The sequence below is a fragment of the Mytilus edulis genome, chromosome 2, assembly GCF_963676685.1.
Source record: "Mytilus edulis chromosome 2, xbMytEdul2.2, whole genome shotgun sequence".
Lineage (NCBI taxonomy): Eukaryota > Metazoa > Mollusca > Bivalvia > Mytilida > Mytilidae > Mytilus > Mytilus edulis.
Window position 1 is genome coordinate 13,516,373 of NC_092345.1, and position 27,980 is coordinate 13,544,352.

The following is a 27,980-nucleotide window of genomic DNA, read 5'->3' on the forward strand; positions in this document are numbered from 1 at the left end:
ACGTGTCTGGATAGGACTAAAATGGCAGATACCACCAACTTCTCATTTTTCATGGGTTAATAATGAAGAGATGGGTCCGTTTACAAACTGGGACACTGGTGAACCAAACTGCATGGAAGGAACAAATGCTGAACCAACTCCCTGTCCTGCTAAATTGTCATATGATCAAAACTGTGTTCGCCTTCAGCATTATTCAACTACTAGCTGGGTGTGGAAGACGCATGGATGTTACAAACAGTATGCCATAATCTGTCAAACTTGTAAGTTGTAATAATTTATCGACTTTGTTATCCTTTCAAATAAATTAGAACGAAAATCAGTTCCATGTATATATCTGAAAAGGAAAGAGAAATGACAATTTTGTTGAAAAAACATAACTATGGCGAAATTCTGTAGTAGTGGAAAAATGTGTAAGTAAAATTAACGTTTTTATGCCAAAATTTAGTTTGTAATGATTAATATGTTCATGACATAGTAATGGAAATAATACATGATAATTTTAGTGCGTTTTCAATAATTAAAATAAAAATGCTTGTGTCTTCCTTACATGGCTAAATGTTAAATAAACAATTTTTGGAAATGTTTCAGTTAAAAAATCGGTATTGTTTGCATTTTGTTCAAAGAATATATTTCATTTTTGTCTAAATTAAAAAAAAATCTAATTATGTTTGGCATATTTTGTAGGTGTCGCCTAGGTCACCAATAAGTTTAGGGTCAATTGTGTAAATATCAAATATACAATAAAACAAAGGGAATTGACAAAAGGCAACGCCTATAAAAATCCTTCTCCATAATAAAATAATCAGAAAGTATATTTCTGATATATCATAGATTATTCATATTGCAGTGAGTCAGGGGAGGCAATCCCCCATTTCAGGGTTAATTCTTATCAAATTTACATTGAAAGTCCATTTTTTTTAAAATTTGATTCTGTTGACAAATTTAAACCTTAAACACATTGTATTTGATAGTGTCATCATCTACAACAACCTCTATTACAACTGAGGCACAAACTTCCATTGTGTCAAGCACAACTGGTGCACAAACTACAACTGTGGCAGGCCCAACTGATGCACAAACTCCAACTGTGGCAAGTACACCCGATACAACAGTTATGGAAACCACTTCGGAATCAACGAAAAAACAATTGTTCACGTCATTTACATATTCAGTATCCGAATCAGCAGCAACTACTGTATCATCTAAAACTAACCCAACAACCTCACCAGAACCGCAAGAACTACCGATGATTACCACAACCGAGCATGAAACCTCATTTAAACCAAATACAGATTATATACCAGTAGAGTTCACAATGCTTGGAACCTTTTTCATAAACAGCACCCAAATATGCAGCTGTCATTTGCTCTCTAATCAAACTAATTTGCCGGGGGAAAATTGGAATTTTAAAATAGATAAACGCTCGACGAACGCTTACATCCGACGACACACATCTGCTTATGACGGCCGGCTATCTTCTAGAATCTTGGGATACACTGGAATTTTTGTCATTGGTGGAGTTTTATTATTTGTACTTTTTGCTGATTTAACGACCTTTCTGGATAAAAAAAAGAAGTGAACAATCAAACTAAATATGTTACTTCTTGTTTGACTTAACTTTTTTCTTAAATATTTATTGTTGTCATTTAACATTTTAACCTTGTTTTTATTTCCATGTTCATATATTGTGGATTAGATGGATCCGTCGTTCAATCAATGCTATGAACATATATAAAGTTTTACTTTCGTTTTAAATCAGTGTTATTTGTAATGTCGTTTTATTTTGAATAATGAATATATGGAGAAGTAGGCTACATTTATGGTGTTATTTATTTCAAGAACATGATTATTTAAAACATTTTTAACAGGATCACAGCTTAATATGTTTGTTTTGAGATTTCAATAGTAATCTTTTTTAATATTTTATCAGAATAAGTATATTCAATGTATCTGTTTCCGAATCTTTAACAGAGATTTCTTGATGAAGGTAAATCCAGAATCATATGCGCACATCGTACGTTTATGTTAAAACAGCAATTGCATTTGATTTCAAAACGTACCTCGAACATAAACATGTGTCTTGTCTTCTATTTGGTTGTTTTGGTTCTAGTTGTCCTCTAATTCATATTTTGTAAGAAAGGGTAAGAACTCTCAATTAATAGTTTTCACAACAGGCCGCTTCAAGACTAGAAGTCAGCACTGTCATATATCTAACGTATATAAACTAATTGAAAATGCTTCAAGGTCGCTCATAAACTACAGTTTTGAAAAAAATTTGGGAAGATTATAATGAATTTATAAAGTAATAAGTATGAACGACATTCAAAACCAAAAGTGAAAATGTCAGTGTATACTGCAGGGTTCTGTTTATATTGATTTATTATCTGCTTCAGGAGTAGGATATGTATTTAATAAAAATAAAATACATAATCCAATTGATACATCGACCATTTGAATATAGAAATTAGTATTTTTACAGAAAAATTTGCCAGTAGATTTCTGGCAAATTTCTATCTTCAACTTTACTTTGAATGAAACTTACTGCTGATATCAAAATATGGAGATTTGTGATTGCAAATGAGACAACTTTCCAGCAGAGACCAAATTCCGAAGATCACCCGTACGGCAATCAACAATGAGAATAGTGCATAACTAATTACTGATAGTCAGCATTTAAATGGTCGTAAAGGTATGACAAAATATAATACAATTCAAAGTCAAACGAAATAACAGCAGTCTAATATATGTACACAACAATGAACGATAGCAATATGAAATTAAATTGGTAAATAGAAAACAACAACCACGGAATTTCAAACAACTAACCTGCAACAGGTTCATAAAAAAATGAGATTAAACCTGTTAACGAGTGCTCTACCCTCCCCTAACCTGGGACAATTGTGTGACGATAGTAAGAAAGCTATGAATGAGGTTGTTAAATTTGATTTATGGTTTTTTTTAGCTTCTTTGTTAAATATTTGTTTTTGGGTTTTGTGATTAAGATTATAACACAATGTTGACTGCTGTACCCCTTATTTTGACATTTTCAGACATAATGACTGGGGTTTTTTTTCACGCATCGTTGTCAAAAGAATAGAATTTATTGCGACTGTCATACAAGTGAAAGGTTAAGCGCTATAAAAACAGGTTCAGACCACCATGTACCAAGTCAGGAATTTGACAGTTGTTATCCATTCGTTTGATGAGTTTGAGCTTTTGATTTTGCCATTTGATAAGGGACTTTCCGTTTTGAATTTTCCTCTGTGATTTTACTTTTTAGAACAAAACAAACACATAAAGATGCTTGAAGTTACTAAAATCTAGTCCATAGACAATTGCAAATAACAAATAAATATTTTTCACAGGGTAAAATATCGATCAGTATACATCATTCAAAAGGCTTTATTGTAAAAGTCTGAAATAAAGCATGATCTCGTCGAAATACCAAAATATAAGTAAAGATTATATTAATTGTTTACGAGTTTGTTTTGTTTTGTTGACTTTTCAATTTAATTGCCATAGATGTGGAAGTGGTGTTCTTTTTTGTCACTTCCATCCAACAAAACCCAAAAGTGGAACCTTGTTTTATAGAGCAAAAATATTAATGTTTATATGAAGGTCCGAAATCAATGGTTGTTTTTTCTATACATCCTGAACATGCTGAAGGGTTATTGTAGTTTTATCGAATTTAGGAAATCCTTCATCATCTGATTCTCTGTGTAATATATTCGGCATTTTTCTGGGTTCTTTGCAATTAAGTGATTGACACCTTTCATCAAAACTTCTGTTATGTTGAATTTATTATGCCGCTCCCCTATCGTTTTAGGTCATTGTACCGTCGCATTGATGTAAACATCTCTTTCATTGATTCATCTGTTATGCATATAGTCGATAAAAAAATTTAAAGTCTCTAAGTTATACTGACTGGTCTCAGTTTAATGTCATAGCTTGTACAAAAACATATTGACATGGTTATTCAAAAAGATTTATCTATTTGATTCAGCCATTGTTAGCTGCATTTTTATTATGGTAAATGAAAGTGTCTACTCTATTTTTCCCACAAAACATTTACAACTCAAAGGCATTAAGACATCGAATTATAAACTCGTTTCAGTTTGTTAAAATTTAAGTTCTATCCATCATGCCATCCCTCCTTATTTGTATATTATGTACATCATCTGCTTCAATAGATGATGATAATCTTACTACATCGAATGACACAAAGTTGATCAACTGCACTTTTACTTTTTTTTCTGGCTTGAATGTTTCATGTTGATATTCGATAAAATGTGAGTTTACCCTCAGCTTTGGCGTAGCAAATCTTCAGACTTGGAACAACAAATAATGAAGGATTAGCGTTTATATCAGAAAAATAAGTTATTGATAGATCATTTGAAAAATTAAACAACACTTGTAGATTGAACGCTTTTATGGTTTCAAATGTATCATTGATACATTTAAGATTTTAAAATTAATGTATCTTATCTACATATACTTGTAAATGTTTCTTCTGATTTTCAGTTTACTATTAAAGGCATTTTTTAGTCATTGTTTTTGTTATCCATTTTATATATGTTTTCTACTTGTCTTTCTGGTATCTTTTCCTGTTTAAATAATTTAGGCAGGTACAACATTTGTTTTATCAGCCAATTATTGAAATAAGCAAAGAAATATATTTGTCTCGTCTGCACTTATATCATATCTTCTTATACTTAAACACTCGAATAACTATTTTAGATATAACTTTGATGAATGTATGCAGGAATGACTAAACCATTTGTTTTAAAATTGTATACGCCATTAAAAGTTTAGTTGAATAAGGACCTAATTAGAAAAAAATCAAAGTCAAAGTCACCAAAAACAGGCTATTATTTGGTACGTCAGACGCGTGTTTCGTCTACAAAAGTCTCACAAGTGGCACCTCGAATCCAAATTGGATAGGAGCAGTCAGCAGAGGCGTCACTTTGTATTATTTTGTAAGAGGATATCATTTAAATACATTAAAGATTTTATATAGAAATAAGAATATGCTGTATGAATGCCAGTGTCACAATGTGTATAAAATAAGTAAACAATTATAGGTCAAAGTACGGTCTTCAAAACGTCACACTGAACAGTAAGCTATAGGCTAAAGGACCCCAAAATGGCAAGTGTAAAATATTCCAAACAGGAAAACCAACGGTTTAATCTATATTAAAACTAGAAACGGGAAACACTTAAAAACCACACAAGCAAACGACAACTACTTAACACCATGCTCCTGACTTAGAACAAATGCAAACAAATAAGTTTATTTTGGAATGTCAGATACACGGAAAGATAGTCGGGACGACGATGTGACGGAAAATACCAGTAATCATGACATTTAACTCAATCTATCGATATCTTGGGAGAGATACGTTTGCGCCAAAAATGCGTCCTTTTGCGCCACAACTTCTTTACTCCAATGCTACGTTTGTGCAACCTGTTTTAAAGTTACATGGTATCATTTGCGCCAAAAATAAAACATACGATTGCGCCAATTAGAAGAAACATGGCTTCACTCCTCCTTTATTCAGACTTGGAACAGGCAGTTCGAGTACACGTCAAATGTTTCCTTTTCTGAAACATACTTTCTTCTTACTGCTGCTGCATGGGTTCTTCTTAATTTAATGTATGTAGAATAGTAGCTTATAACTTCATTTTATTGTCCAAAAAGACAAACATTGAAGGATAAAATGCATAAAACAGTTCATGATAATTCCTGTGGAATGCTTCTGCTCCATTACTGGTACGTCTTGTGGTAGATCGAGATTCAGCCCATACGGATGGTTGGAACAAAGCACTGCTTCATCAACATATGTAGCTAATACATAACCAGCAAAATCTTCTATTTTCTTCTATTTTTGCATATATTGTGTTAAATATTCAGCAAAGCAATAAGTTTTCTTCTCTCTTTGTACATGGACTGTCTGATGAATTTAAAGTAATTTCTTTCAAGATGCTCATCTGCATGGTGAAATATCTCCGAACATATGTTACTTTTTAAGCCCAAAATAAGAACAAGTGTTAATCATTATATAATATTTATGACAGATATGTATACAGGTAAATTGGCCTAAATGAGTTACGAATATTAGCGCAATTGATACATTTGGAAAACAAAATTTGGCGCAAATGATGACCCTGAAAAACAGTAATTGGCGCAAAAGGACTGTTGCCGATATCTTAAGGTAATTGGGTTGTGTCGTATATATGTAATACTCAGATCGACGTCCGGTCTCTAATCGACGTCTGTTCCTCAAATCGACGTCCGAATCTGATGTCACAATAAAATATCCTTCCAAATCGACGACCAATTGTATGCCTATCTAATCGACGTCCATTTTTTGGCTACCCTTATCGACGTCCAGTTTTTAGCGTCTCTAATCAACGTCCGTTTTGGACACAGAATACAACATTGACCAGAACCGACAGCACCTGAAACTTTTAGACCTTTAAACATATTATGTGTGACAAAAAGGATCTATTTACAAAAAAATTGTTTTTAATTCATAACATACTAAACCAAATAAAACAATTATGTTAACATGCTTACAATTGTGCAGTACGCCAGTCTATGATCCTTTCAATTGGAATTATTGATAACAAAATGAAGCTCAGACACGAAAACATACATAATACCAAGCTTGTTTTAAGGGTAAAATTGAGAATGGAAATTGGGAATATGTCAAAGAGACACCAACCCGACCATAATGCAGACAATAGCAGAAGCCCACCAATGGATCTTCAATGAAGCGAGAAACTCCCGCACCCGGAGTCGTCCTTACCTACTATCTATATTCTAGGAAAGAATTGCATTACACACGATTTCGTCGCATTGAAACAATATCTTCATAGATGGTCAGAACATGTTTCTAACATTCCCTGACGACCCGAATGTGGTGTGCCAATAAATCAATTACGTCAGCAAGAGAAGGAGAGCAACTACACATATTTTTCTGGTTACATTTGGCATATTCTACCAACAATTCGTTTATAAATACCAGTTGTTGTAAATAAAAGAATGCATGAAAATGATATTATTTTAGTTTTTACCTGAACTGTGCAAAAATTAAAAAAGTAATGCATGAACGTATATATTTCTTTGTACATTTCGAGTGTGTATATCAACATTGTCCAAATTTTACAAATCAACGTAAGAATTAACTTTTCTATAGCATTTGCCTTAAGTACCGCCTCAGTGGTCTTCTGGTAGCATTACGGCCCTAATTAACAATTAGCAAAATAAACGATACTCAACTATGATGAAATGTAATAAATGATAACAACTGTCAAATTATCCAAAGAAAAACATTCATTTGCAAAGCAAATACATGTGATTTAGGAAATCTAACAAAGTAAGATAATGAAAACATATCTCGTAATTAAACACAATGCATGGTCATCTTGCGGAAAGTTATGACAAACACTGGCTCTTTAGACAAATTTTTTATCAAACTATAAAATTGCTAATTGAAACGGGGTGTGTGTCAAAGAAACAAAAACCTGACCGATGAGCAGAAAATAGTTAAAGACCACAAATGGTTTTTCACATTTTAAAAGTCTTAATAAAAAAATGTTGTAATATTCTTTGTATTGTACTTATGACGTATCAGAGAACAACCCACCAGCACAGAATCAGGACCCACCAGCACCAGTCAGAACGTAACGTTCTCTCGCAGGACAACCATTCCCACCGTGTAAATAGTCAACGATGAATTTTACGGGGCAATGGATATAATTATTTTAAACATATTTATGTATAGTGGATTGGGAAACAAGTTTTGCAACTTATATTAATCCCTTTCCACTTTGCGGGTGCGAGTGCTGCCTTGTAGAGACATTAGCCTGCTCTTTTTCGAAATCTACAAGGGTGTCTTTAACGTGCAAGATATATAACTCTCTTTTAACACGGGTTAGCCATTTATCGTCTCCTTCCGACGGACTATAAAGTTTCCTCAAGACCATACTCGCAGATGGTGTCAAGGGAGAGCCGAAAATTCAGTCTCTGAAATTTTCATCCTAAACGGGAATCGAACCAGGAACCTTTGTGTTAGTAGTCAGGTACACTTACCACTACACCACGGCTCTCTATGATACAATTCACTACAAAATATAATATATAACAAGTCTAAAAGGGTACAACATCACCAAAAATAACAATAAAACAAACAATATGTTAAATTTTTGGATAACAGATATCCTCCATCAGTATGATCACGATGTAAAATGAATCATGTCAATCTATTTTGATTATACTATCACAATCTTGAAATTTATATAATAAAACAGTTAAGGGCATACGATACAGTTTTGATCTGGTATTTACATTTTGAATAAAATTTCCATGTAAACTATTTTTTACCTGATTAAAACAAATTGTAATAAAAAATATACCTTCATGTGCTACTTTTTGAGTAAAATGAGGTCGAAATTTGGTTTATTTGCTCAAAATTCGGATTTGTAGCCGTATTTTCACTATCGAAAGAAAGACATCACTTTTTGTTTTAAAAGAAAAACACAAATTGTTTTTTGTTAATTAATTTGTAATTTCTGTATTTTATAAATATCCTAAAAATTTATACATTTTTTTATTCAGAAATAACTCATATTTATCAAATGTTCATGAATGTAGAGAAAAAACTTCATTTTTTGCTGTATATTTATCTTTAAAAAAAAATCCACTATTTATTTTATAGAGTTATCATGAACAACACTTCGGTGTATGCTTACGAAACTCTGATGGTCTTCCGGGATCAATGGATTATCCAGGCTTTATGTTGCTTAACAATTGGTTTTCAATGGTTTGTTGATTCATGAATGTAATGTTTTCCTTGCTATATTCTAATTTAAAAAAAAAAATTACTAAAAATACAATGAATCTGACATATACAACATTTTCATTAACATTTGAACGTTTTCTTCCGTGATTTTTTAAGGTTCATGTTGCTCAAATCTTGACATGTCATCTTAATCCTAATCAGCATTGGAAGTCAAGCATTCAGCTTATAAATATATATAATAGAATAGATTACAACAAATAACATGTCCATATCCTTTTTACGTAATGAGATTATGTTTTCAGTATAAACTATGATATCTGGATTGGAATGTACTGGGATGTAGCACGTAAAAAATTAATTTGGGTAAACAATGAAAAGTTGTCATGGACTCCTCCGTGGTATTTATCAAACAAAGAACCAAATTGCATGGATTCACCTAATGTTCATTGTGATCCGGGATATTCAAGTAACGAAAACTGTGTTCGAATGGGGAAAATCTTATTTGAATGGAAAACGCACAGTTGTGACAAAAGACATGGTGTTCTTTGTCAAAGTTTTAAGTATTAATGTAGGAAGAAGGAAGAGCTAATCAAATAGTAATACATAGGAAATCTGTTACAAAAAATATCACAGTCTGTTGCTGACAGCTTGCTTGACAGACAAGGAATGATATTAATAAATTAAGTTTAGTAAATAATATTACAATACGCATATGCTGAATTATTCATAGTTTTTTTTCTGTCTCATTAGTGTATAATCTCTTTTGTATTTCATGAATATTTATTAGTTGTTCCAAAATAATGACAAAAACCAAACGGAGTTAAAAAAAAAAGTATTTTGTCAGCAATTATGGTAGTATATGTGATACTTTTCTTCATGAGATTCACATAAATAAGGTATAAAAAATTTGTTGGAACATCACTTTTTCTACATGGAAATACTTTCGAGTAATACTTGAATAACACACGGTACAATAAAAAGATCGAATTTTATGACAAGAAAAATTCCCACAAATCCAAAACCCAAAAAAAAGATTGTTGCTGTTCGTTATCTGGAATTCAAAATATATATAAAACCCAAAAGTAAAAGCTCCGATATCAACGTAACTTCAGACGATCCATAGAAATGCTTTGTGTCTGTACCAAGTCAGGAATATAACAGTTGTTATTCATTCGTTTGATGTGTATGAGGTTTTGATTTTGCCATTTGCTTTGAGACTTTCCGTTTGGAATCTTCCTGAGAGTTTTAATTTTACTTTTAATTAAGATTTGTTGATCGTCCACTGATACATACCAAAATTTAAAAGCCAGACGTGCGTTTTTGCGACATAAGACTCATTAGTGAAATTCAAATAAAACAAATGTGTGAAAATAGAAGTCAAAATTTAGTACGATGTTTAAATGCATTGAGGACCAAAATTACAAAATGCTTTGCCAATTACAGCTAAGGTAATCTCTTCAAAGGGTAGACAATCCTTAGTATTTCGAAAAATTAGATTTGTCAATACTGCTAGTTAATTTATAATTATGTCCCTATCTCTTTCAAAAACATTTCTGAAACATGTTATTAATTTATAATATTTTCTTTAACAGTATCATCAATTGATCTACCTGCTACCACTGAGTCAAGCACACCTGATAAATCTACTACGAACGAGTAAACATCTACTACGGATAATTCAACATCTACTACGAATGATTCAACATCTACTACGAATGATTCAACATCTACTATAGTGTGTGATAACATTGTGTGAGGGAATTCGATGTTTGATGTACCACTGTTCACTCCAGTGCAAATTATGACAATACCCCTGCATCAATCAGAATTAATTTTTTTGCAGTGTTTTAAGAAATGATTTTGCTTTGTTGTCGCGTATTATTTGTGACACATTCAATGTTTTAAAAAGGCGAATTTTCTTTATAAAGTCAATGATTATGTTGACTTTTGAAGGCCAAACTTTCTACAGCCTTAAATACGCTAATGAAAGATCCAAAAACTATACCAATACATAACGACATGATTATGAAATTATAACAAATCTATTGGTTAACAAATTTTTACTCGTTATTGCAAAATAATGAACTTAATATATCTGACATTTTCTCCCTACCCAGTTTACCCCTATACATTTTTGTGATGTGGACTGGTCATTGTTATTGAATCGTAGGCAATTTGATTGGATTAAGTTGTTATTCAAACTTGTTTATGCTTTTCATACATGACTATTGATTAATTACAACGTGCATGAATGTGACCGGTAACTAAAATGACCTTCAAACTGGACACTGGACGAGTCAATATTATGTTTTATCAATGAAAGTTAAGGTATGAAAGGTAAGAATTGCCGCTTATTCGATTTTCACAAAATTTTCGGAATATACAGTTGGAAAGGTTATTTTTTAAAAGCCTATTGTGAAGAGTAAAGAGAAAGTTTACAAATAATACGTTTTGTTCCATTAAACAAGTCATTTTCGTAAGAGAAATACCGAAATATATTTTACGCACAACTACGGCAGGTAAAATTATTATTTATCATAATAAAAAAAAGCATTTTTCAGTCTCATTGGAACATGTTGATTACAATTAATCCCAAACTTAAGAAGTAAGTAACTAAAGTCAAAATATGTCCGATCTGCCTATTTCTGCACATCAAAAGTCAATACGATCGTTTTAAAGTCAATTTCGTCTACCTCACAAAATCTTGTTAGGCACTATACAAAATTAGCTATCACAACTGTGGCTGACCTATCTCCAAAATCAGAGGAAATGTTCACGACAACATAACGAACGCAACTAGCCACCACTGCAACCATAACCACACGTATATCCAAGACTAAACCAACAGGTTTTATAGAATCCACTGAGCAACCTTTAACTATCAACACAAAATTCATAACAATTAATAAGAACACATCTTCTAAATCCAGTTCAGAGTATACAACGTTTCGAACCTTCTTCAACAACAACATTCAATTATGCACGTGTAAATCGATCTCTATGGAAGACTTCGCCATTAGAGAACTATAGAATTGACAAACATTCAACGAGTGCATACATCCGACGACACACATCTGTTTACGACGACCGACTATCATCTATGGTAATGGGATACACAGGAGCTATTGTAATTTGTTTTGTAGTCTTTTTGATGATTTCATTTATTACTACCAATTTCTTTAAATACAACGCAACACCTAAACAAAAGTAATAATCGATAACGTTTGTCTCTCTCTTTGTGCATTAAATGTGTTGGTGTTTACTAGTAATTTTTATAGAATTGTACATGGTTGAAATATCTTCACTGGAGGTATTATACTTTTATTTCTAAAACCGTAGTCACATATTAAAATATTTCGAATATGTTTTCATTACATGTATTTGATGTCATATAAAATCTGTCTAAATTGTATAATTAATGACAAAACCATTAAATAGACATTTATTTCACCGTTTAACCCAAAATCATTTCATTTATCTTTCAGCAAAAATGTGCAAATATCATTTTCTGCATATGTTCATATAAATAAACTGAATACTTTGTTAAAAAGTATATAAATCGAGTTTAAAATCAGAAAAAAACGCTTATTGTTGATAGCATTTAGAAATATTATCATGTTTTGTAATAAACATATCATACTTAAATGCAAATATGGAAGATAAAAATAATCAAAGATACCTGACTTATAATTTGGTTCATAAAACTCCTCAATGACACTCGAATCAAATCAATTTGAAGTCCAAATTAAATTTAACGTTTAAAAGAATTTAAAATAGAACATTGCAAAACGTTGTGCAAACTGAGGCCATATATGCCTACTTATAGCTCTCACGACTCTTTCCAACGTTGAAAAGTTAGGTCTGAAATTAAAGATGAAATGTATCTCTATTTGTTTTTTGTTGATTTGGTTTTTTTTAATTTTTTAGGGAGAGGTCCCGGAACTTTTTTCATTCCCAACACTATATTGGTTACTCATCTTTTTAACTACAATAACAAACCAATAGGTGAAGCTCAATAACAGTATTATTGGTCTAAAAGATATTCAAAAGTTGCAACGTTAATATTGATATTGAGGGGAAATCAAGCTTATTATTTTGTACGGTAGACTACATAATACTCACTAGCATCGCTCGAATCAAAACATTTGGAATGCCAAATCAAATGCGAAGATGAGTAACATAACAAACCAGAAGTTCTAAGTGTGCCAAATATTGCTCAGTCAAACCTCAGTGTTCACATGTCGTAAATCCAGTCTAAATATCAAAACGGACGAAAACTGCGAAAATCGATCAAACACAAAAAAAGCGTTATACATGGACCATTTGTCACAATCCATAAAACATTTCAGAATACTTTCAGGGATTATAAGAATTCCATTGATTCCATTAGCAGTTTTTGTCTAATAAGCAAAACCATGTTATTGATTGGTTTACTGTCAACATGAATAGTCGAACCATGGAACTACAATGAGTATGCTACTACTAAATAATGGATATTCCTTAATTGGGAAATTAAAATGAATACATTCTAGCAATTCAAGAAAATAGTCCAAACTAATGCAGAGCTTCTAGGTACAGAGATATATCTGTAATTTCAAGTTAAAATACAACATACATGCAATAAGTCGCTGGAATTTGTCCAATTTGTCCTATACGGCGACAGATCATCTCAATATATCTGAATGTGATATTATAAAACTTGTCAGAATGTGTCTTCGTCTTATTTTAGGGAAGGTTTTGCGTGAAAACTTATAAATATGAAAGCAATACCAAATAAGTAAGTAGCAGTCGTTTTCAAGAGTACAAATATTAAAAAGATACCCCTTTAAACACTATAATATATATTTTTTTTTCTCAGAGTTCACAACTTTATTTAGTACTATTTGGCAAAGTCATCTATACAAAACAAACAATTAATGATAATTAACCTAACATTGTCATCATATCAACACAACAATCCTTAACATCAAAAACAGATCACACTTGTTTTTGATCTCACTTTTACGTGTTCATTATTGACACCTAATTGCAGTAATGAATGGCATGATGAACATTGCATAAAGAGTGGATAAAACAAGACCTTATTTTCATACGATTGCATACATCAGCAGAGGACGAACGACTTCCCGCCAAATTAAACGGATATAAAGGACTTTTCAAAATACGTTCATGCCACTCGATCAAATAAATATTGACTGCGTCCTCTATCAATTTATTTGTATTTGATCAACAAAAAGATGTATTGAATTCATCAAATAATCTCATTATAGATACCGGGATTGCGCCAGACGCGCGTTTCGTCTACAAAAGAATCATCAGTGCACTCGAATAAAAAACAAATTAACTATATTTTTGTATACAACAGCGATCAATCGTCCCTACCATAATGCTAAATATGAATTATTTACATGAAACCAAAATTCAAGAGGATTGGTTTGATCTCGTTGATTGCCAATAAGATAACTATCCAACAAAGAGTACATGGTAATTATTTGAACATTTACCCATCATCGTATGGCCTTCAATATTGACAAAAAAAAACATACTTTATATATTAAGCTATAAAATACCCCTTGGTATATTTCAAACAGTGCGTGGAACAAAGATCTAACAATTTTCTCTTCACCTCTGTTTTGGTTTTATAACAATTAAAAATAAGACAGTACATGATTTATGTTCCTTATTCTAATTACAAAATTGATTTTGTGACGAGAAAATCCAGGTACATTTACGACTTCTAATTCTGCAACCTTAGTTAGTGGAAATATATATAACAAACCGATTAAAGCCCAAAGAAAGGTGTACATAAAGGCAAAAGTAGTATACTGCTGTTCGAAATTCATAAATCGATAGGAAATAAAAAAAAAATCCGGGTTACAAACTAAAACTGCGGAAAATGCATCAAACATAAGAAAACTACGACACAACAGAAACACAACATTAAAGTACAACACACACTGACACACATATAGTATAACAATAGCCATTTTTCTGACTTGGTACAGGGCATTTTTTTTAAATGGTGGGTTGAACCTGGTTTTGTGGAATGCAAAACCTCCCGCTTTAATGACAATGTTAATTATAACATTCAAATGACAACATTACATGACAAGACTATAATCGTTTCCAATTTTTCTCCGGATTAAAAGAGGAACGAAAGGTACCAAAGGGACAGTCAAACAAATTAAGTATTATCTCATGTTCAGATGGAAGTTTGTTCACGTTTGTCTACGTTTATGTACGAACTACTAGTATTTAATTTATCGTCTATGTGCTAGCTGTCTAATTCAAATTTTACATTAAATATCTTTGGATATTCTAAGAAAAAGTGGTATGAAAGCTTTATGCATGAGTTGTTCGATAGTTTCTGATCCGAGCAAGATATAGATAGCAGCATCAGAAGTTCTTTGTTTAATTGTATTTTTCTGGAAATTTTCTATTTTTTGCATATCAGTTTTGGTAATGTTGAGAATTTCAATTCCATAAAGCATTCTTTGTAAAACGTATGTTCGCCATAGTTTATATGATTAAAGTGGATTTATACCATTTTTTCCATGTAATCCTGCACCTTACAGTGCATACATTGAAGCAGCAGAGATTCTTTTCCCTAAGTTTGGATCGTCTTCTCTTGTCTTCTATTACCAAGATGTTTAATGTTCTGTTTTTCATCGGTTTTTTTATTAAAAAAAAGAGATTTATTTCTTTTTTCTTCTTGTTTATAATCATTGCTTTTTTTTTTTTTTTTATCAATTAAACAGATCGGCAATATCATTATAAATGACAACAAAGCGAAGCAAAACCCGAGCAAAAGAATATAACTGTATTTTATGAAACGATATATATATAGCTTAACCCTGTGAATATTGCAACCTTACTAACATAGTGATATCAGATATTAATTGACTATTCAAACCTTCATTATTTTAATAGTTTAGCTTTATCAGTTATCTTTCAGCGGTAAAAAAAAAAGGATTTTATTTTAGAATTTTTCATTACGAGAGAAGGACAAATCAAACTTCATATCATTTTCAAGTATTTGTTCAAATGCAAATTGTACAAGATTTTTTTGTAGTTTTACTTCCAGCCAATGAATCTTACCGTAGAAATGGTATCAACTTTATTTGGTAATTGAAGATTTCAATATTTTATGCAATTGCTGATCCACGTCTTGATTCATTATTCTTTGCATCAGTTTAGAACGCGAATGTACCATTTCATATGTGTGAAGTTTTTTTTTCTTACGGATTTCTTTTTTAATTTTAAATAACAATGTTTTTAAATGTGAACAATTTCTCTGTTAAAAGAGTGTGCTGAATGTTTAAATATGAAGATCTCTTGGATGATATTACTTTTAGGTAAGCTTGGGGTTTTTTTTGTTACAATTATTTAACTGAATAGAGGTACTACTAGGGGGATAGATATAAAAGTTCTTCTTACTTGTAATGCTGTTTTTTGGTTAACTTTATAGATAATGATACACAATATTTTTTTTAAAACTCCTGAATAAGAATTACTTCGAAAAATTGTAAATCAGTAAAAAAACTAAATAAGAATTGAATAATTATTAGAATGATATGATTGAAACCAAACATAAACAGACTGTTTTACGCTAGACGCGCGTTTTGTCTACAAAACACTCATCAGTGATATTCTAAAACATATCGTTTTATTTGCGATGTTATATTCAATTGGAGGATTTTTAAAAAAAATTGCCAAAAAAAACCTGTTTCGTATACAGCTTTCCGCTTCACCCTTAAAAAAATGTGGACATCCTAAATTTGTAATCCGAATCACTAGTTTTGTTGCCAATATGTTTTTACAGGTTATGTGTGTCCCAATACTTACAAATTGAAAAAAATAGTTATGTCATGGAATGATTCTAGGACTGCATGTTTCAACGACGGTATGGATTTGGCAGTGATCAGCGACTATGATGTTCTGAAAGAAGTTCGGGAACATTTAAGATCTATACATTTTGACAGGTATGTATACCTAATAAAAAGCGTAAATAACTGCCAGGATTAATATAAGTTAGTCAACTATGTCTTTTACTATCGCGGCAAAAAATGTTTTGGGACAATTAACAGGGAGAATGTCTGATTATTTATTTGTTGTTTAAATAATATTCTTGAATAAACATACACAACTATTTTCGATTGTGGGGTGTAATATTTTCTACAACCTTTCTAGATTAAAGAATAAATAGGTAAAAAGACCATTCAAAATGGTGAATTAAGTGAACCTTGCCTCGAATTTTTAACACGAAGATTGCAAGACTAGTCAATATGATCACCTCAGTAATTTCATTTCTGTGCATGGAACAAAAGAAATCGATCATGTCAAAATTAAAGGACCCTGTTTTGTCAATCTGTACGACCCGGTTTGTTAAAGACAATAGTTGCATAATCGGAAGACGTCAATTAAAATATGAAGATCAACAACAGTTTCTTTCAGAGAATAACTAAGAATCCGTAAACACTTGAATTACTGTTATATTTGAACAAAGACTTACAATATAAATGTATTATACATCTCTAATTAGAACAAAACTAATTTCAATTTTGTTTTGTATAAAATAATATAATAAGGTAACGTGGAAATAAAAAGAAATTAAGGTTTTGTTACGCAATTAGATATTTTATGTATATCAATTATGTAAATAAACTAGTATGGCGTTCATTATCACTGAACTAGTATATATTTGTTTAGGGGCCAGTTGAAGGACGCCTCCAGGTGCGGGAATTTCTCGCTACATTGAAGACCTGTTGGTGACCTTCTGCTGTTGTTTTTTTTTTTCTATGGTCGGGTTGTTGTCTCTTTGGCACATTCCCCATTTCCATTCTCAATCATATATACCAGGACTAAATTTAGTATATACGCCAGACGCGCGTTATGTCTACAAAAGACTCATGTAAATTTAAGAATTCAAACTTAAAGTGTGTATGGCCTTTTAAATTAAAGGACGCACATTTGAGATGTTATTTTCTGTGACAACAAGATGATTATCGTAATGTTCCGCTCTTCTAAAAGGGGAGAGGCAGTATGATCGTTTGAAACTAAATGTTCTGAAACTAAATGATTAATATAAAGAAAGAGTATAAGAGAAATGTATATGCACTCAGAATCGCCCTTAAATCGAATTATCATGTGGCGCAAATGATCACAAGAATAATAAATTGTTCTTACCCCTCCTAAATTGCTACTATAATACTGAGTGTAAATAAGTATATTGGTCTCAGGCAGTCCAGAAATTGCAATTATAACTAGATTTCTACTGCAAGCAAAAGCGAATGTCCCACTCCCCGTTTGCCACTAAGCAATTTGTATTTGTTTTAATATTGAATGCACATATATTAATGCAATATATATATCTGCAAATTTTCAGAATATTTGAAGCATATTGAAAGGAGTAGGTTCAGTAAGACCACTTTTTGGCCCCAAAATATAGCAGTTTTAGAATATTATGAAAATGTAATCTTTAAGCTTTATTTTGGAAAGTAAAATGCTTCTGCTACATAAATATGAGCTGGTTTTATGACAATACAATGCACAAATATCGCGTTCTAGCATCATTAAGTAATGCTAAATTACTGAAATCTTCAAAATGTTAGCATTTCGGTTAATTTTTAGACGGTTTCCGTCTAAAATGAAAGTGGCCGCATTCGTGTTCATTCATAATATTGAAATGTAAGTTGTATTTGATGATAATACAAAACATATATAAAGGTTGAGGATGAACACGGATGCGGCCACTTTCATTTTTGACAAAAACCAACTGAAAAGTGACGTTTTTTGTCATATATGATAGATTTTTCATATTAAGCTTGAATCCGAGCGTTTTTAACGACTTAATCAGTTAAAATCTTTCACATACACTAATCGAATCAATTGAAATAGACACGTAAGTGTTTAAAAAGTGTCCAAAAACTTTCGTTAGATGAATCTGAAATTTGAGGCCAAAATCAGCCCTTACCGGACCTTCTCCTTTTATATATATTTGTTGTTTCATTGGAAATTACAAAGTCAAAAGGTAACTTTGAATATGGCAGTTAAAGTTTCTGGAAAGTTTATAGAGTTTGGAGCATTTTGAAAGTTTTCGACAATTTAGCTGTTTTCATGGTAACACTGGCCATTTCTTTCCAAAATTTAAAAGAAGGCTGTCAGATTGGCATAAATGTCATGTTTCAAACCATTATGGTTTCCCTGGCTTTGATCTATCATGCTAAGAAAGTAAATGCTAATTGATGGTTTTTCCTATAGGGTGTAATGTTTAAAACATATCAAGTTTCCATGGCAATATGTTATTTGGAAAGATTCTAGAAATACATTTATATAGTGGAAACCCCCATTTTATAAAAGTTGGATAGTTCAGAGTGCATGCATACTCAAACTATAAACAAACAAAAACAAATTTCACTTTTGATCTGTTACCATGGCAACTGCAGTCATTTTAAAGTTCCAAAGTTTAACTGCACATCTACTGTAACATATAGTGCTTCTCATTATACTGATGTTTTATCAACATTAGTGCAGTTATCTTCCAGAAATACCTCGAACAAAATGTTGAGGTATAAAAATAATAAGAAGAAAAAGAAACTGTTAGTCAACTTTTTGAAAAAAATGTACTCCAGAAATTGATAATTAGAAATTTCAGCACTTTTTCAACTTAAATACCATTTAACTTCAATATTTAATTGGAAAAATATTGTTCTTGGGTCAGAGTCGTGGGATAATTCCATAACTTATTCACTGTTCTAATTTACTGTTACATTTATACATGTCGCTTTAACCTTCATTTCCAACTCTTACATGCGCTAACAGCTATGATGTTTAAAAAAATCGAACCAAATTGAAAATATATCTACCTCCTTTTAAAGATCCCCTAACGCAAGACAGAAATTTGATAGCAAAAGGGAAGTGATTATAAACTTAGTATACATGTGAGGAAAGATCTTTCTTTTTTGTGCTAGCTTAAGGCTTTATACTAATTCATGTAGAATTAATGATATGTTGATGCACATTACAACTGGACAGTGATTTGTGTGTATCCTAACCTTGCTATCTATGATTTTTATTGATATTGTTATTTTTATGTTGATATACTTGTTTTTAATTTGATTGTATTTGAGTTGTCTCTCTTTGACTTTAGTTGTTATTTACTGTTGTTATTAATTTTGTAATTCAATCCAACTTGTACTGTCTGAGCCTTCTCTGGTGGCCTACTATTGAACCTCTCTTGTCCGACATCATAGTATTGATAGTGATGCTTGTGGTTTGAGGAAACGTTTGTTGCTATCATTAACTTTACTAACATATTCATTCAATCTATTTGAGAGTGATCAATAAATCAATGATGTAGTAGATAGTTTTCCTATCTATAATATTAAAATAAAGAGGTCCAATGTGTCAGCCGTCTTGGGGTAAAAAAGGCAATTCAAAGAATTCAACTTTGTATATAGCTGATATAGGACAAGGATGTAGATTTAAAATACCCCCCCCCCCCCCAAGACCCTTTTGTTTTCCATATAATCAATATTGCAAATAATTAACAAATTCCGGGTCGAATCCGATACCAGGGTTAGCACTACTTAATTCAATCATTGTCAAATTGTTCCCTATAGTATTTTAATCAGTAAGACTTTTTAAGATAACAATACGAATACTAAAAATGTGGACTTAAAATAAGGCGTATAGGTACAGTTTTTAATTTGTTAGCGGGCATGACGTAAAACAACGAATTAAAGAATTCAACTTTATTTACAACTAATAGGACAATTCTGTTGATAATAAAATACTCCATTCCAGGACCTTTTGTTTTCCATGCTTTTTGCTAAATGCGAAAATCATTGTTCTTGGGTCAGAGTTCTTATGATTGTCTAAAGGGTCTTATTTCCGATACTGCCGAGCCTCACACGGTCAACTTTTTTGTTAAAAAATCATTGAAAAGCATGAAGTAGACATGGTAAACTAAATAACCAAATAATCAATATTACCAATAATTGATAATTTCCAGGTCGACGGGTTCAAACAGAAAAATTTGAAAGCAGAGACAAATGTATATCTTATAATCGGCATGACTTCATCAGATAACAATGCCAATACTAAAATAAGGCTTACACATATTTATATGCTTTAATTCAGTCACGGATCCTCGATATCATGGGTCTGTTCTGGTATAAACATAAAATTATCATAACTAACTTTTAAACTGTACACGTATTGAAAAGTTTAATATTAATATTTGCATTATAAATTTTCATGTATTCATGTATCACAATGCTTGGTGGTTTTTGTTCAGATAAAATAAAACGAAACGGAGGAAAAGCAATATTTCACCCAACATTGTCGATCGGGTGACATAAATATTCAATTTATAATTTTATCAACATTTAATATACGATGGTTTATCTCTCCATTGTCCGAATAACTCTTGTACATTGACAAGTGCTCTACAATTTAGGCACTTTGGTCAAGTTTTTATTAATTATCAAAATGCAAGTGTGGACCGAGGATTGTCTAAAGGGTCTTATTCCCGATACTGCCGAGCCTAACACGGACAACTATTTTTGTTCAAAAATCATTGAAAATCATGAAGTAGACATGGTAAATTTATTTCTAGGTACCAAAAAGCGGCCGGCGTTTTCCCTCTACAACCCCTGGATCTTTCACTGAAATAATGTAAATATAATCCTTTCGTTTAAAAAATATTTAAACATGACATGTATGTTTTTCAATAACAAATATATGACACACATTTCTTGCGACGACCAATATTTAGATCTGTGTTAACGTAGCTTTTCATAAATTTTTGGTTTCAAAATAAAACAAAATCGGGTCATTTATTAAAACAAAACAGGGTCCTTACGTAGTAATCAACATTGTCAAAACAGGGTCCTTTCATTTTGATTTAACCAATTTCTTTCGTTCCATGTACATAGATACAAATATTGAAATGCTCATCGTGCCTAGTTATGCAATCTATGTGGTTTTTTTGTACTTTTCTTTTCATACAATGTGCACAAGTTAAAGAAAATTAAACATCTCACAATCGAAAATTGTTATATGTGTATATGTTTTCTTCAACATCATTAAAACAACAAATAAATGAACAGAATTTCTAACTTTTCTATGTCCGTGATTCCCCGTCATCGGACCGGATATTAGATACTATTGAGTCCAAACATTTTTGGCCGGAGTAGTGAAGACACAATGTAGGTGAATGCACAGGATATAAGCCATTAGATTTTAAAAGATTTTTTTCTATTCACACACAAGTAGTTTTTGGAGAAATTCCAGATATTCTAAAAAAGGGTTTTAGATATTTGTTTATACAGTCTTACTATTTACCTGACTTTTTATTCATTAATTGAGAGTTGGTAGATATAATCATGCAGAGCTCCATCAAGGTAAACAATATCACTGCAAAAAATAAAACAAATACGATAAGAACAAAGAAAAATATCAAGTGAAAAAAGAGATATACATTCTTCATTTATTTCAATGGTAAAATGTGTTGTAGAAAGGTTGAGAACTCCTGTTCCACATCTATGAAATTTCAGGCAATGAAAAATCAGAAAAAATTATACTCAACATGTTCAAGGCAAAATTAGATATTTATAATTTAAATTGTCATTTTATTATAATTCACGGAACGCACGTCTAGCGTAAATATGGAATTTTAATCCTGGTATCTATGATGAGTTTGTTCACATTGTGTCAGGTTTTACTCACACTTTTTAATACGGACGAGGACGCCTTTAGTCGAAATCAAGATGTACATTCTTTGAAGAAACCTATTGGTGTTTTTATTTAACAATTGCCTATACAAAACTGGAGAATTATTTTGACTTAATATAAACTAGTTTTATAAGATGAGACATTGACAACACTTTAGCATTTAATGACAATAACTTATCAGACATCTGTTGTTACGGTATCGCAACACACTGAACTTCAAGGAATTAAATTAACCATTTTTTATGTGGACGTTTTGATGTGTGACAATAAACAACATATGCTTTGCACGCATTACACTATTATATGGAATAAATGTAGCAGTTGATTTTTGAAATTTCAAAATGGTTGCCATTACTATCAAAAAGGAGGCTTGTTTGGTGACTTCTATGAATACTTGTTTTAGAAGTCGATCAATTGAATGTAATTTCTAAATATTCTGACTACTGGACCATTCTTATAAAGTTTGTTTAAGTACATCTACTACTGCAGCTTGTGTATAATGATTTTGTACGAAGAAACCTTTTTTTTTATTGTTGCTAACATTTATTTCGTATTTGAGGAGAAGAGAAAAACATTTAATGAATATTATAAATGTACCCTGTATATACAGCTATATATATGACCTCATTATCGAAACTGTTTACCTTTATTTTGACATAACACAGGGTCATGGAATTTTAATGATGCTTTGACGTCTTTACACTGAGTTCGTTTGATGTTTACCTATTAAAACTTAGGGCTGGGAGAACATGGGTGATTTATTATTTGTAATTGGCTTTGAGTTGGCTTTCAATAACTCTTGGTGCTTTGTGTCTAGTATTCTTATGCAAGTTGCTTTTGCCTCTTTCCGATATTTTTAGCCAATTTTGACATTTTGTTCTTATTATTTGCTGTTCCACTTATGTATCGAAGGGTTGCATGGTTCACATGTTCAACCCTTCCTCATTATTCATGTGCCTGCTCAAAGTCAGGAGCCTCATATACAGGATTTTTTTCTTGGTTCATGTATGTCATATGTTTTTTGTTTGATTTGTTTAATAAAAAAAATGATGCCGTTGGTTTTTTCGTTTAGATTGAATTGTATTTTTAGAGGGGGGCCTTCTGTAGACGACTTAACGATATCAGTGTTATTCATTGTTAAATGCCATACGATTTCCTATAGGTGACTATATCAAAGGCATTTTAACTCATGTAGATAGTTGGCAATTATACACCACATTAACTTATTTATACATTGATCTTTTTTGGTTTCTTGAAAAATTTACACCAAAATAGTTCCTAAAACGCGCTTGTCCGTCCAAAACAAACATAAAACGGGTTGTGGAAAATTTGACGGGACAATGTCTGAAATGCGACCCTAGAAGTTAGTTCTTACACAGTTTTAGGAGTGTCCATATTGTATTATTTACGTCACCACTTTGCTAATATCTAGTTCATATCGGAAAATTTGTTCCGTTCACCTCATACCTAAGCAGTCCAAGTACGTTTGTAATCCGTTAAAACCAGTTTAAAACTACTTCTAAATCGTTTTATACGTTTTAAATCATTCTTTCTAGATTAAGTTCTTACTTGATCCTCTTGTTCAAAGACAATTTATTGGACCAATTATTCTCTGTTTTGAACTTAACTTCTTTTGACCACGTGAAAAAAAAAGACAAATAAAACCTAGCATGTTTCTGACAGTACTCGAAACTTGAAGAAATCCATTTGATCGTCTCCCCTTTAACATCTTCAATTAGTGTACTACAGCTGTTCAAAGTTTCATCAATATCAATCCATGTCGATTAGGAGGTGACGAACCGACCTGGACTAGCACATGAACAGCCTGGTGGACAGATCAACTTAATATTCCTTATTTCATCTTGACCAAAAAACTTGTCGTCTCTGTTCCTCCATGTTGCAGAATTCAAAGTCTGGCAGGTTGTCAAATTATCCCTGGCTATATGGATGAGTTGGTATAGAACATCTTCGGTTACACGTCTAGGGATCTTGAAAATTATTTCTACTGTTGTCCCAAGACGGCTTCGTGGTGTTTATACCATAGTGTGTATTATTGTACAGCCGACAAGATGCACGTTCTAAAAATTGTTTAAGAACACAATAAACGATATCAAACCGATTAGAGCATATAAAAGTTAAAATGATTTCGCAGTCTATTATTTAACTATCAAGAACAGATAAAAGAGGGACGATGGCTAAAAATGAAAAAGACAAACAAAAACAGCACACATGACACAACATAGAAAACTAAAGAATAAACAACACGAACCCCCCCCCCCCCCCAAAAAAAAAAAAAAACTAGCGGTGACCTCAGGTGCTCCGGAAGGGTAAGCAGATCCTGCTAATATTCCAAACAATTCTTGTAAATAGTTTACAGTAATCGCATCCTATGGTTTCACACGGTCCACATATTTATCTTTTCTTCTAATTCTCTCTGCGCTCGTCTTGCGGGTATTATCTCATCACGCTGTCCTATGTATTTTTCAGATGTCAGGAGGATATAGTAATTGCGGTTTCTTTATCAGTCTTTTTATTACATTATATTTTCTCCCCTTTGCAATATCTTTGTTCCCTGGTAAAAAGGGGTTGATTTTCATTTCGGGATAAAGTAGCGAAGTATCTCTTGTTATAGTAATTTTTACATGTTGCCTTCTATCAATCTTAAAACCATTTGTTTCTCGTAGTTTTCTCATCAATTTGTGCAATATCAAATGATTGTGTCTTCTATAACTTTCCTGGTCGCTTCTTCTTTCTTTAGTGATATATATTCATTACAGATGTTTGCTGATTATTTCAGCTGGATGTATCATGAAGTGGTCCTGCTAGATTTCACGGCAGTAGGTCCATCTCTAATGATATGGTTTTCTATAATTGACCAATAGTAGTAGGCTCCTACGAGAACTGAGACTTAATAATTGTCGTTCGTAGAAACTAGATTAGCGAGTTTAATTCCGGATAAATATAATAATTTTGCAGCTTTACGGAAGTAAGTTTTGAGTGATGCGGCAATTTCCTGTTAGATCAATACTCTGGTCGGCAACTGTCCATCATTGTTTGCCAAAATTTAAGACGGGTTTAAATCACTCATCTGCTGATACGGCACCCGCTGATTTTGCACCATTAATCTGACAATTTTACCCCTACGTAGAACAACTAAAGTTGTTTCCTTTTTTATATTTTTATATTAACGGATTTTCAATTGAAAACAAATGCCATGTTACTTTATTAATTAATTTAGGATAAATAACAGCTAGACATTAATAATGTAAGATTGCAGAAAAGTATAACTTAAATGGTTTGTGAAATTTGAATACAATTTCAAAAGTTTTGTCTTTTTTTATAGTACATAAAATATTGATTTGGAAAACAATGATGTATTAATTTTGCAAACATAAAAAAAGGTGAAATGAAATTATTTAAACTTAAAGGAGGAAATTAAATTATAGTCCTTTAAAATATATGTCTGTTAGCTTATTGTTTTCTTAATGTTTTAATGTTTGGACACCACTAAAAGAAGTTAATAATACAATTAATATAATTTGCACTATGATTATATAATTAATGCAAAACGATAGATTTGAGTAATTAACGAGATGTAAAAAGGTGGAGAGTAGCCATCCTATAACTTGTATAAATATATACAATTATTATTTATATTATTCACATATATTTTGATAGAGAAACATTTATATCACAAGTGTTAATTTGCTTTATCTTTTTTTCTTGTGTACCAAGATTTACTTTATTAATTACTCATTTTTCAGTTATTCAACATGTATCCCCACAATACTAGCAGAAAAAGTATATTTCATTTACACTGATATTAATACCCTTTTGGAGCACTTGAGATCACACCAGTTTTTTTAGAGGGTTTAAGCTGCTCAGACTTTAGTTTTCTATGTTGTGTTTGTCTTTTTCTTTTTTAGCCTTGGCTTTGTCAGGTAATTTTCCGCTAATGAGTCTTAATGTCCCTTTGGTATATTTGTTTCTCTTTTATAACGGATTCAGAAAAACACATATTGTCATACCACATATGTTATTGTTATTCTTTGATTCGAGTTAAAGCAGTTAAAGGTTTTTGTTATTAATAAATGTTGTAGAAACAGACCAGGTATATGGATAGGATTGAAATGGAGTGAAGTCTGTTCTAGTTTCTTCTGGGTAAACAAACAGCAGTTGGCTTGGCCTGATGAACAACAGCTATGGGCCCCAGAGGAACCTAATTGTCACAGGGAAATATGTGAAAATGAGGCTACTACACATAACTGTGTCCGACTTAGTCAGAAAGATTCATTAGAATGGAAATTGAGAACACATGATTGTAACCAGCGTCATTATGCCATTTGCCAGAATTGTAAGTATGCAGGAAGACAAATATTAAGCTAAAATAATAATAAGTTAATAATACAGTAAATCAATAATGTATGCAAATATCATAAGTATAGATCGGCTTCGAGTTATACCGCTTCGTACTTATAACTCAATGTTTGATAATAACGTTTTTATAAAATATTAAGGATTCAGTTATCTACATTTCATTTAGTATCAAAGTCTGACCAAATTTAATACATAGGAAATCATGTTTTTAAAATATATTATAGTTAAAAGAAAAGTCTTCTTAAAAATATGCTTTCAGAACACTTTTTTACAACGTTTTACATGTCATAGGACGAAGCTTAAAATAGACAGTTTTAAAATGTGGAACAGAAATGCCATCCAAATTCATTTTGGACTATTATTCAAACTTAAGTTCTATAATTATAAATCATTTCTTAAGAATGTTTTACTTTACTAGTATCATCAGCTACAGAAAATGTGCTAACTAGATCTGCGTTATTGACACCAAATTGCAACTCCACAGTCAATTCTGTCAATTCTACCACGATTGATTCACCAACTACCACTTATTCGGTCACAACAAGTTTGACCACCAAAATCAATTCTACTGCAACTAGTTCATCAACTTCTATCGAATCAACTGTAGTTGAAACATCTCCAGAGTCAACAGAAACGCAATCACAAACTCAACTGACAACTGAATCAGCCAAAACCAAACTTTCAACTAGCTCTACACTTATAAGTACGATGGAATCAACCGAACTACCCATAACTGTAACCACAGAATTTATAACAATCAACAGGGAATCATCATTCAATGCAAGTACTGAAAATATGACGAATGGTACACTTTTGAACAACTGCGCTAAAAAATGTCGATGCAAATCGCTCTCTAATGAAATGAATGCCCCAAAAGAGAACTACAGAATTGACAAGCGTCAAACTAGTGCATACATCAGACGACATAGCTCTGCTTATGATGGTCGACTATCTTCTAGAATAATAGGCTACACAGGAGCAGCTGTTATTTGTACTGTTGTACTTGTTGTTATTTCATTTGACATCATCAACATGATAAAAAGGAATGAAGCAAACAAATAA

At 31.8% G+C, this 27,980-nt stretch overlaps 1 protein-coding gene across 1 annotated transcript; it reads left to right on the plus strand.

Annotated features, from left to right (window-relative positions):
- The first annotated feature begins 70 nt into the window (after nucleotides 1-70).
- LOC139510730 (uncharacterized) lies at nucleotides 71-27,980 on the plus strand. Its single transcript, XM_071297255.1, has 6 exons — nucleotides 71-260; nucleotides 972-1,303; nucleotides 1,972-1,987; nucleotides 16,627-16,786; nucleotides 26,642-26,895; nucleotides 27,337-27,980. The coding sequence occupies exons 1-6, from the start codon at nucleotides 71-73 to the stop codon at nucleotides 27,978-27,980; spliced, it is 1,596 nt and encodes a 531-aa protein (XP_071153356.1).

Bases quoted from the DNA above. Each gene is read 5' to 3' on its own strand.
- LOC139510730 (XM_071297255.1), top strand. From the start codon at position 71: ATGGGTCCGTTTACAAACTGGGACACTGGTGAACCAAACTGCATGGAA. The intron at 261-971 runs GTAAGTTGTAAT...TGTATTTGATAG, and splicing joins TGCCATAATCTGTCAAACTT to TGTCATCATCTACAACAACC. The intron at 26,896-27,336 runs GTAAGTATGCAG...TTACTTTACTAG, and splicing joins TTATGCCATTTGCCAGAATT to TATCATCAGCTACAGAAAAT.